A 12,120-nucleotide genomic window follows, 5' to 3' on the forward strand; every position below is an offset into this window, starting at 1 on the left:
CAGCTCGCTGGCTGCGGGTCGGACACCACAAAGCCTGCACCCCTGTAAGGAGGGCTGCCAGGCACTGAATGAATAACACATGCTTAACGAAGGAGCAAGGATTACACCTGGCAAGGCATGAGGGACACAGCCTCATCTCACACTTGAGGCACGCTGGCTGAAGGGATTTGCCAGCTCCATCACCCCCAATGCACGGCACAAGGGAACAGCAAGACTATCAGGAGGAGATTTTGATTTCATGGTCCACCAGAGATAGATGAGAACTTCCCGAATGGGTCCAAGGGCAAAATTTGTTCAGGTTATTTTTCAAAACTGAGAAGATAATAGCAGCAGCTCTTACAGTTCAGTAAAAAAATCAGTGTGTAACATTGAGCAAAGCAGCAGCAAACCTGTTGGAAAGAGCAGCCCTGACCTGGCCAGGTAGAGAGCTCAAAAGCATCTGCGATTGGAGATGTCTAAGATCAGCAATTGACCCTCAGGAAGAAGCTATTAATCATCATTAAGGAGGTTTATGTGCCAAGTGACCGAGAGGCAAACTGTCCTGAGTCTCATGATGTGGATTAGCAAAGAGGGAAAACAGGGCTGGGAGAACAAAAAAGCAAAATGCGTGTGGGCAGCAGGGCTTGCCTGCAGAAATGCCGTGGAGAAGAGCCCAAAGGCGGGCAAGGCTGAAGGAAACAATGGGGGGAACAATGCTGGCAAAGCAGCTTTGTCTTCAGGAAAGTGAGATATTTGCTTTCACTCACTGATGTATCTGCATCTCTGTGGGTGCCCCTTCCTGTGTGTGTGTAATGAGCAGCAAGACGCTAGACGTGGAATACACAATTTCTTTTGCTTTTATTCATTTTCCTTCTAGATAATAATAAGTCTTGCTTTTGTCAAGATCCCTGTTGTCTGGGTAATTTCATCTAGAGATCCTCAAGGAACAGAGATCTCCATATCCCTCAAAGTTTAATATCTTGGTTTTAGCTGGCATATTTTCAAGCAATAACTTATACCACTGAAGGAAAAAAAAGTTGACTTATGTTTAATTGGTGTTATACTAATTACTAGCAAAATACATCAGGCAAATACCATGTCTACTCGCTCTCTGTCATTTTACATTCCCTACTCCATCTTCTCTTTCCTCAGCAGCTATAAAACAACACAACATGCTGTTCTGACACATCCCTGAGCAAAGATCAGACCCTACCCCTCTTGCTGCCTCCTTGCTTGTTCACTTCTGAGCAAGGGCGTTTTAAAACAGACACAGTCACATAACTGATGGAGAGCTGCTGCTTTCGTGCACCCGTGCCCATGCAGCCCCAGCGTCCTGCTTTTCTCTCCCATCCCATTCCCAGCCTCTCCCCTGCAGAGGGATCAGAGCCATCCACAAAAGCCCATTTTGCTTTTTACAACCTGAGTAAGTAAATGGCTGCAGCTAGCCTGAACGTGGCACATGGACGTGCCAGCTGAGCTGCTTTATTCCTGACTCGTGGCACTTTTGCTGGCTCACCCGCTGCAGGCTATCTGGGAAGCCCCATGCCCACAGCCCCACGATCCCCAGGCACAGCAAACACGCACAGGCAGCGAAACAAGCAAAGCACACAAGGGGCTGCAGGTGCTTGTAGGAGCTCGTGCTGCTGAGAGCAGGCAGAGGGGATGGAGAGGGACATGGCCACGTGGGCCCCAGCCCCGAGCAGGCTGCACGGCTGCATCAGCTCACATGAAATGAGCCCTAGATCCTGCCAGGGAGCCTTGGCTTCCTTAGAGGAAAGGCAAACGCAGGGGCCGATACGGTTAGATAACCTCTGAGTCAAAGCAGCCTATCCTTGGTAGCTCTCGCCAGATGCCATGACTAATGTTAGATTTATGGAGTGTCCTCTCTGCAAGTAAAGCAAAGAGCTAGCGTTACAACCACTTAATGGAGGTGACTTCAAATCAGGATGGATGAGAGCTTGTGGGAAGGAGACAGGAAGAGAGATTCATTGATAGTGAGAGCACAAAGGATAAAATCCTGGGGAAGAGAGAACAACTGAGACTGACATTTGACCTGTCTCAATAGCAAAGCTCACGTTGATTTCACTGGGGACAGGAATGAATCCCTTATCCTCTATCTCATGCCGACAAGAGGGATTTTCCATTTGAGGGATCTACAGCTGACCGATCCTTCAAACTCAGGCACATGCTATTTTTATGAGAAAAAAATGCAGTGTGAAGTCCTCAAGAAGCTCAAATAGGAGAGTTCATAAGCTTCTCGGGCATTAAGTTTAAATCCCACACTAATGCAGGTCCCTTTACATGGGAGGAGGTGCTGGCAGGCAGGCAGGCTTATAGAGATGCTCAGGTGCATTCGGAGGCAGATAAAGGGGAAATAACCGAGTTAGATCATAGAGGAGCTGGAAATGGCATGTCAAATTACTTCAAAAGGAGCTTTCTAAGGGAGCAGCTCTTTGAAAACAACAAATAGTCTGGGACTGCTGAGGGATCCTGGTTGTCTGTTGCTTTTACTCTCCGTTGCTTATTCTAGTTTAGACGTATTCTAAATCTGAGCTCCGACCTCACCGGGCTGCTCACCGCCCCTCTCCAGAAGCCCTGCTTCCTGCCAGTTCAGCTCCTGAAGGAGCCCCACAGTAGCCAGAATAGCAGAAAGGAATCCAGCAGGACACCAACCTGCTCCGCTCCCCCATCCAGTTTGCCATGCAGCCGGCCGGACAGCCGTGCTGGCGTGACACAGCACGGGGACAGGCATGGGCAAACTGCGACAGAGGAGGGGAGATGCCTGTTTTGGCACATTTGCTAATAAAACACACAGGGTTCTGGCTGTGGTGAGCAGGTTTGGCAACCAAAATGTGCCTAACTCAGCTGCTGGCTGCCTCTCCATCTCCTGTAGATGTCACATGGACCATCTGCAACTGCTCCAGAGCACCTGTCTGAACAGAGACAGGACAATGGGTCTCGAGCTCTGCTCAAATGCGTATTTCAAAGTGTTACAGAAAATGCAAACAAGGAGCCTGAAGGAGCTTCATCCTACCCCTTATTCTGAGCAACATCCTCTCTGGAGGAGCAATACAGGGATGGGGATAGACCCACGCTTTTGTCCCCACTGTAGACTTGATTCTAAGCTTCTTCCAATAACAAAGCTTAATGACCTGGCCCTAAATCCGCAAATAGTTTGTGGATGACAACCTATTATTTGGCAAATAGACTTGGTACTGAAGAAAGGGTGCTTAGATATGGTGCAGATAAGAATAGCTACTGATGACTGGTACACTTTGGCATTTGCAGCCATTGCCAGGCGATAGCAAAGAACCTAACCTCTGCGTGGGCTGAGTGGCTGTAACCTACACCACGTCTTGCAGCTGACACTGTGCAGGTGAAGAGTTCCCCATTTAAATGCCAGAGAGCTGCCAGAGCATGTGCCTGGGCAGGTGAGAGCTGGGAGCCAGCCCCACCGGGATGCCATGGTGGAGGAAAGCATTCCTATCCTGGAGCAGGGACTTGGCATCACCTGGTGGGCTGGGAAATCCTCCCTTGTCTGGGACAGCAGGAGTCTTCTGCCCTGCATAAGCTCATTTACAGGTTCTAGATAACAACTGTCTCCTCCCATCCATTTGCAGTAGGCTCCTCTCTGAAAAGCCTCAGCAATTGCTGCAGAGCTGACCGAGCCTGGTGGCTCCAAAATTGCTCTTACCTGTTTATCTGTTTGGTTTAATAACACAGAATTTTGAAATCCCTCCAAATGGAAGAAATAATAGATCTAAGAAAAACGACAGGACTTGCTCCACCTGGTTAAGTTCAGAGCAGGAAGAATGCAAAGGACATAAGAGAAGGGAGATGACATTTTCCATCGTCCTCCCACAGAGAGCACGAGGGAATGGAAGATGCCACAGCCCAGCACAGGGCTGGAAAGAATAGCAGAAATCCCAGGAATCCCATTCTGAATGCAGGAGGCACACACACAGCCACAGGGACCGATATATTCTCCAAGAGAAGGCACCTTCCTACTGAAATATGAAGCTTTTGTCTCTGGGGCACTGACTCAGAGCAACTGTCCTGCCCAGATTTTTCATAAGCTGCAGCCACAGTTCAGGGACAGAAAGGGTGAAAAAAGTCATCAGAATCCAGCAGGGAAATTTGGCTCCTTCAAATAACCCCTCTGGAGATGTCCAGGATCTGCCAAGGATCTTTGGAGAACTTCAGGACAATCTTACATGTGCATTACCACATAATCCTGTGAGACAAAAGAGAATGTCAAATAAATTATTAAAGCTATTTTGGACAGCCTCTGAAGCAAGTGGCATCCTCCTCAGAAGGTCTTGAGAGGATTAAAGGCATTCTCTGTAGCTGGTAGCGATGTATTTGTTATTGAGTCGGGGGAAGAAAAAACAGCTGTACTGTTCCCCCTGGGATCCTCGGTACAATTAAGGAAGGTGACACGGGTGGTGTGGCATGCCACGGCTGCTCTGACCTGAATGACTCTTTCGCAAGAGACGCTTTACCCAGACAAGGGTGCTGGAAAATATGGAAAAGAAGAAATAGGGTGAGAACGAGTTTGAAATAATAGCCCAGACAGAAATGGCATGTTGAAACCAGGATGATGTAATGCATGACCATTAGCCATCTCTCAGATTGCCTCTCACGATAAGAATCTTTTCCCACACCACTCTTAAGGAGCTATTAGGAAAATCAGACGCTATCTTTTGGGATGAACCAACATTAGGTGAAGAAAGCAGAGAAGCTCATGATTTCTTATTAAGAAATGCAGATGTCTGCAGATCTGAGGACCACTGAGAAACCCAGATATAATTTGTAGAAGCAGACGAGATGTGGAAGATGGTCATAGGGAGCCCTTCGTAACACATACCCTAAACAAAAGCAGGGCTTGGAAACCACTCGTAACAGTGGAACTCCTACAATGGGCAGCTCCAGCCCTGATGTTAGTGAGTGCTAAAAAGCAGGACGCTGCAGATGGGTAAAACTTAAATCCCAAGAAGTCTCAGCTACAGAGTCCAAGCACCAGCCAGACCCAAGCCAGCAGTCAGAGGTGACCTTGTGGTGCCCAGCAGAGGAGACACAGGCATGCAGTGCCAGCCAGAGACCAAATTTCTTTGCTCTAGGGACAGCAGCATTGACTCTGTCCCACCCACATCCAACAAGGTGAGACCTCTCCTGCTACAGAAGGGTCTCAGCGCCCCAGATGTCCTAGCCAGGCTCACTGGTGCTTGGCTGGGAGCAGCACAGAGCCAGCTAGAATCCCACAGCCAAGCAGGGAGCCCAGTCAAAAGCATTCCTCAGCACTCTGCAACAAAGCAGAAATGCTGCAGGGTACGGTTGAAAAAAAATCCGCAGACTGAACATGTGCTTGGAACACTTTCTGCGAGACAAAAGGGACATTTAAAGATAATGCAAAAAAGAAGAATAGGTTTTAAGATCTAGAGACTTCATTCTGGCAGATCTGTGTTGGAGGAGACAAAGTAATTTTTTTTTGTCCCATCTGCTGGCTGGAAGGAACACAACAACAATAATTGCAAGACGCTTAAAGAGAAGCTCATGACCAGGCTGAAACTAAGCAGAAGATGGGGGAGAGCAGCTGCCCAGCACTGCAAAAACATCTCAGCACCACGAGCGTGGAGACAGGGCCCTTGGCTAGGGAGGGCACTCCTGAGCCACCCATACTCAGCCAGGGCGGATGGTGCACACAGAGCCCAGCACCACCAGAAGCAGCTCAGTTTGTGCTCAAAGGCAAGAGGATAAATACCAGCAGCCACATTACATCTGCACCCAGTGGTGCTGGGAAGCTGTGGGCCATCATCTGGCTGCATCCACACTGATAAAAGGTTGTTGGAAAATGGGAGGTCATGCGGAGACAGAAATTATACGATGGAAAGGAAGACATGAGCTACAATCAGACATGTAGCAAAGGGGAGAGGGAGGAAAAATCTCCCCAGGCTGCCTGGAAGGGCTGCCAGCAAGCAGCACGTACATCCAAGCCCTGCCAGATGTTGCTGCTGCCCAGGAATGGGGCTGCAGAGCCACGGTGGCATCGTGAGCAGATGGCCGTGGCTGGGAAGAACCAGAGGAAGGGTGGGAGGAAAGGAAGAGAGACCCAGCTGCCAAAACGTCTTGCCTTGGCTCTGCTCGCAGAAAGAGACTTCACTCAGCTCGAGTGTATCAAAAGGAACTTTAGATGTTGACTTGCTTGCACGTGATCTACAAGCATGCATGAAGTGAGGCATCTTCTGATACTGTCAGGTTCAATGGAAAGAAATGGAAGCTAGAGCTGCTCAAGTGGAATTTTAAGCACAGGCTTGTGAAATTGGGGGCAAAGAGGACCCGCAGCTGGAATAGCTCACCGGGGCTCTCACACGCTCGCCACCAGCCTGCTGTCACAGCCGGATCTGTTCAAAGCAGCGCTCCCGCTCAGCCACGGCACGCTGCCAAAGTCGCAGGGTCAAACTGTATGACCTGCATCACAGGCAGGTTGGACGAGCTGCTCCTCCTGCCTTTGCCATCAACCCACCAATCGTTCTCACAAAAAAAGAAAGAAATCCAGACCAAAAGGGTCTTATTAAGCCCAGCAGCCAAGCTCTGGGAATGGTGTTTCAATTCACTCACCCGGGCTGAGCTGAGGTGCCTTCGGAGTGGGGCTGAGCACGCAACCCAAGCAAGCCTCCCAGTAAATGCAGATAAACATTTTATGCATCATCCCCCACCCATGATGGAGTTCCTTTCCTGGAAGGGGAGCTGTGAGGATCAGCTCGTTAACATCTGTGAAGTACAGGTACTACTGCACTAAGTGCATTGCAAAAGCTCACAGGATGATTGTTAATTACAGATTCAGTGTGGGGTTGTAATGGCATGCATTAAGAGTGGCATGGGGTCCCCACTTTAAATAATGGGGATAAAGCAAATTCAACATTTCCCCTGTTCTGTGAGCTAAAGAACATGACTCAGAAATGCTTCAACCACTATGTTTTCATCTCAGGTACCTCCACACCACACAGAATGGAGAGCAACAGCCCTTGGGTACACATCTCCTAACAGCTTTCATGTAATGCTTCCTAAATTGCAGTTTGGTCCTACAGTCTTACCAAATTCCCACCACAGGAGAAAGGAGAGAGCACAGCACCTGCACCATGCAGCCTCTGTGTGTGCTACGATGGGGCAGATCCTTTGCAGCACAGAATCGCTCCCAGGCTCCTTACCAAAGGCTCCCTTTAGCCAGGCAGCAGGAGCAGCTGTCCTTAGGGAAGGCAACTGGTAGCCACGTGGGAGACCGAGCCCAGCATCCTCACAGGAGTGGGCAGAGTGGCAAAATGCAGGGGAGGAAGCAGTGGGCAGCTAGATAAAATAGCAGGGATGACAAATGCCAGTGATGACTGGGGAGCTGGCACATCAGTGCCAAGATACTGGAGAAGTCTCCATCAGTAACATCATAATTCCTCCTGAAAAGGACCTGGCTCAGCCCCTGCAATACAGCATTTTACTGCAGTCTGCAGAGTAAAAGGTGTCCAAAAAAGGAGGACACTGATTTGTGTGTTAATCAAGTGAAGAACCATCTACAAAGAAGAGGCATGGATCTGTCTTCCAGTTGAAGAGCTATAAATAGCCTTGCATACTTGCTTATCAGATTGGTTCGGCTGCAGGGATAATCTCCTGGAGAAAGCAATGGAAGCCCTGTTATGTTGGATATTTATAACTAGATGAAAGCCTAGAAAATGCACAGTCGTGTCAGTCTTGAGCTCGTGCCGCGAGATAGGGTGTGTGGGATCCAATTAGTCTCTTCGGTTTAATATAAGGTCAAGAGCAGCTTAGTCTTCCCAGCACCACGAGAACAGGGCCTGGCCCCCCGGTGGGGCTGCTGCCGCTCGAGTGGCTCCAGGAGCACAGTGAGATGCTCCCCATGGGGATATGATGGTCCCACACCACTGCTGCTGGGGGGCACAGTCTAACCCTTCCCTAGGCAAAGGAGACAAATTTCATGTCACAGCAAGGTCTGGGGCGGGCCATGTGAAACACAGCCCCAACAAACCAACGCGACATGACGGATACCTCATGATGGCCAAATGGCACAGCCCAACGCCAGGCTCCCCTCACAGCCCTGACCCCTGCCCCTCACAGTCACTGAACTGCCTCTGCCAGATTATCTGCAGTGCACCAGGACTACAAGGTTAATCCCCAGAGCCGTGCCCTACCATGGCCTCTGCGTGGAGCAGGGTTTGTGGAGGGCAGGACGGCTGCTGGCAGCACCGGAGCAGCCAACATGCAGGGAGCAGAACAGGCTGGGGGCGTCCCTAGGAGCCTGTGCACACCTCTGTCCTGCCTGACTTTGTTCATGCTGAGGTATGGTGACCCCTGTCCTCTGAACACCCACAGGTCCATTATACCCATGCCATCCCCTCAGGGAGGCACCAAACACTGCAGGGACTACAGAGTGCCCACCCTGTCTTCTGCCACAGCCCCTCCAGGTTCTCCTCTCTCACCTTGCGCCTCCCTCATCTTTTCCAGGTCACCCTTCCCCTTCAAAGGCTCCAGCCTTCCTCTCCCAGCCCCACAGCCACCACCACTCCTCCTACACCCATCAGGGCAGACACCTGCAGCTCCCTGCACGCCTGCCTTCAGCCTCCCGCATGCACATGGCTGGTACCCAAGGACACCTGAGGAGCCCGCTACCACTGTCCTGCAGCAGGGCTCCAGAAGAGTCTCCACACTGCTCTTCCCAGCAGACTGGCTGGTACTTTAGGGAAGAAAGGGGTCTGTAACACGCTCCTAGACAGGAGGGTGCCCCATATTGCTGGAGCAACGCATGGATTTGGGAGTCTTGCCAGACCTGGCACCATCTTGCATTGCTTCTGCGATCCCAGCACAGGAATTCCAGCATCCCCCAAGGAACTCACCTGGAGAGAAGGGGCAGATGCTCTGCTAGACCTTCAGGACCACAAATTGCTCTGGGCCCACCACATTCCTTAGGAAGGGGACCCAGCAGATTTCCAACTCTGAGACCATCTGAACACACTCCCAGTCCTGTCCCAAAGTCAAGGACACTCCCAGAAGTAGGAGACTTTGGGAAGATCCTTCACATTACCTCTCCTTCCCCTCCCAGAGGTTCCTTTGAAATTGCCAGCTCCCCCTCAGTACAAGAGCACAGAAGGCAGCAGGTACAGGAACAGGAGGTACAGGAATGTTATGTGCACAGCCAGAGCCAAGCCCAAGGAAGCAACTTAAGCTGGCCAGAGAAGATAGCTCGGGGAGTGGGCTGGTTGAGGGTAGCCAGGCAGGCAGCACAGAGGCAGCACAAGGAGCAGAACCGGGGGCAAAGCTGTGCCAGGGCAGGGGAAAGCTGGCTGTCCCACTGTGAGGCTGCTGGCACTGCCAGGGGGTTCTCAGCTGCAGAGGGACCCGAGGGCTTCCAAAGACAGGACATGTCACCCTCAGCTCTTCCACCCCTGCTCTTGTATCCTCCACTCTATGCATCCCCTACACCACTGAACATCCTCTCCCTCTGCTCCCTGGGGGCTTGGAGCTGCAGGGCGTCCCCTGTCCTCTACTTTGCCATGGGGGCTGGCACCCACAGGACCCCCAGCTGCAACCTCACCACTGGCTGGGCTACAGCCTCCTCGCTGCCATCTCAGAGCAGCCTTTTGGGACCCCTCTCTCTACATTGTGCCAAGCCCTTGTCTCCCCCCCTTCATCTCCTGGCCTCCTCACCCTCACCCCTCTCCCCACCCCACCGCATCCTTGCTGCTCCCTTGCTCTCAGCCTCGCCTCTGCTCCAGCCCCCCAGCCCCACCAGACTGCACGGGGCGAGCCTGTCCTGACCCAGACCTCAAGGCATTGAGGCTGAAGGATGTCCCCAGGAAGGGTGCAGAGCCACGTGCCGCCAGCACCTACCGTTCTCGGGGTGCTCCATCTCCCCGATGCTGCCGTCAGGCGTGGTGCGCTCGTAGTGGTCCTCGGGCAGGGCCAGCGGCCCGATGCGGGGTCCCGACGATGATTTGCTGCTCGGGGTCTCCGACTCCTCCAGCCCGCTGTCGTAGTAGCTGTGCTGGGAGGGGTCCTGCAGGTCCTGGGCCTGGCTGGCCGCAGAGAACGTCACTCGGCGATGAGGTAACTGGAGGAAGAGATAAGCCGATGTGTCAGCCAGGCAGCAGGCGATGATACAGGGTGAGAGGTCGGCAGTTCTGACCCCAAATCGGAGGCAGAGCTCCTGGCAGCAGTAGGGAGCAGCACCAGCCCCCTGCCAGGGCTGCAGGCTCCATCCTGGCTGGGAGCACCCCCTGTGCACCTCAGCCCAGCATCTCCTCCAGCTCCAGCCTCCATTGCCACCCACAGAGGACACAAAGTCCCCAGACATGCTCAGGGCAGGCTCCCCGCTGGCACAGGGCCCCGGGTGGGGAGCTGGCCCCCACCCCACCCTCATCAGGCATCCTCACCTTGCTGCAGACCTCCCACACGCTCTTGATGCTCTCGGAGACCCACCTCTGCCGAGAGCCTCTCTAATGGGATCAGTGCTCAGCACAAGGCCCCCGGTGACACCCTCCTCACCTTCCAGCCTCTGCCATCTCTCATTGCAACACTCTCCCATCAAGGGTCACAATCGCTTCTTTTGTCTGCTCGTTAAACATTTCAAAGCCCTACTTCACGCTTGCTCTCTCCCCAGCCTTGCCTCATGCTAGGGAGGAGCTCATTGCAAACAGCCATTAAGCTGCATCATCAGCCTCCTCAAATCCTTCCAGAAAATCCCTCTTTGTCATGATTACCGAGGAGCAGAAAGGGTAGCTCGAGTTCACAGGGCAAAAGCAGGATGATGAGAACACAAACACCGAGAGAGAATGACACACAAAATCAACATGGGAAGGAGCCGCTCGACGGGACCGGAACGTGGTGGGGAGGCAGAGGAGCCAACACGCTGAAAGACAGCACGATTTAGGCTAAATACCTTTTCTGCTGCAGCCTTTACTAAAATCGAGTGGCAATCAGGCGTCCCACACAGCTAGCACCAACGAGGAAGGGGAAGGAATCAAACCTAACCAAGGGAAGGAACACACAGGGAGCATTTAAATGAGCTAGCTGCTTTTAGGTTGGTTGGGCCTGATTAAATTCACCCCAGGTGCTTAGAGACCTGATTTAAGTAACTTCAGAGCTGTTAGGGCTTTTTTTTTTTCCCTTTTTTTTTAAAAAACTTTTTTTTTCTTTTTTTTTTTTTTCCTAAGGATTTGTAGAAAATGAGGGAGGCTCCAGAAGAGTAGAAGAGAGCTAAAATAGCGCCTGTCTGTAAAGATGAGAAAAAAAGAAGAGCTGGAGAATTATAAAACAGTTAGCTTAATTTCAGTTCCTGGAAAAATACTGAAACAGATAAAAGAACTCTTTGTAAGTACCTACAAGATAACAAGGAAATGAGTAACAGCCACTGTAGGTTTGTCACAAACAAACATGTCAAGGCATTGAACTTCTTCCTTTGAAAAGACATCAGGCCTCGTGGATGGAGGAGGAGCAGTAAATGTTATGTCTTGGCTTTAGGAAGTTTTCTGACACTATTTTAGATGATATTCTCATAAGTAATGCAGGAAAATAGTGTAGGTGCAGCATAGTACTTCTCTGCTTCGGTAATATAGTGCATTTCGCTGCAGGGTGGATGCAAAGCATTTAGAAAGTCGTACTCAGAAAGTAATTACTGAAGACAGGTCTTTCAGCTGGGACGATGTATCAAATGAAATTCTTCGGGTTGTGTCCCGAGTCCATTGCGAGCCTGTATTTTCATTAACTGCTCGGATGACAGATGTGGAATATATCTGTCACATTTGCACACTTGGGAAAAATAATCACCACAGAAGCAGCAGGCTAGCTGAAGGATTGGGGGTTACAGCAGATCATGGGTCGACGATCCATCAGCAGCGTCAAAGCCTCACAAAAAATGTGTCTATATTGGGATGCACAAGCAGGATGTTTGTCTTGAGGTCACCCAGGGACCTGTCTGTGCCGCTGGGCTGTGCCATGGAGCCCCAGACAATCCACGAGGGCTCCGTGGGTTGCCTGCAGTAAAGCAAACAAACAGCCTGTGTAGCCCCAGCCCCTGTAGGCCTCCTACCAAGGAGGATTGCTTCTACCTGCAGGACACCTCTTGCGGAGGCTGGACCC

At 51.3% G+C, this 12,120-nt stretch overlaps 1 protein-coding gene across 1 annotated transcript in view; it reads right to left on the reverse strand.

The window, feature by feature from the left end:
- Positions 1-12,120, reverse strand: part of PCDH1 (protocadherin 1) — a gene marked incomplete at its 3' end in the record, with an annotated part of 43,640 nt that overhangs the window by 11,309 nt on the left and 20,211 nt on the right. Inside the window, exon 4 of the mRNA XM_084295313.1 lies at positions 9,874-10,093. Coding sequence (XP_084151439.1) covers positions 9,874-10,093 — 220 coding nt within the window. The remainder of the gene's footprint in view (positions 1-9,873; positions 10,094-12,120) is intronic.

This window comes from Netta rufina (assembly GCF_964035555.1).
Source record: "Netta rufina genome assembly, chromosome: 14".
In the NCBI taxonomy this organism is placed as follows: Eukaryota; Metazoa; Chordata; class Aves; order Anseriformes; family Anatidae; genus Netta; species Netta rufina.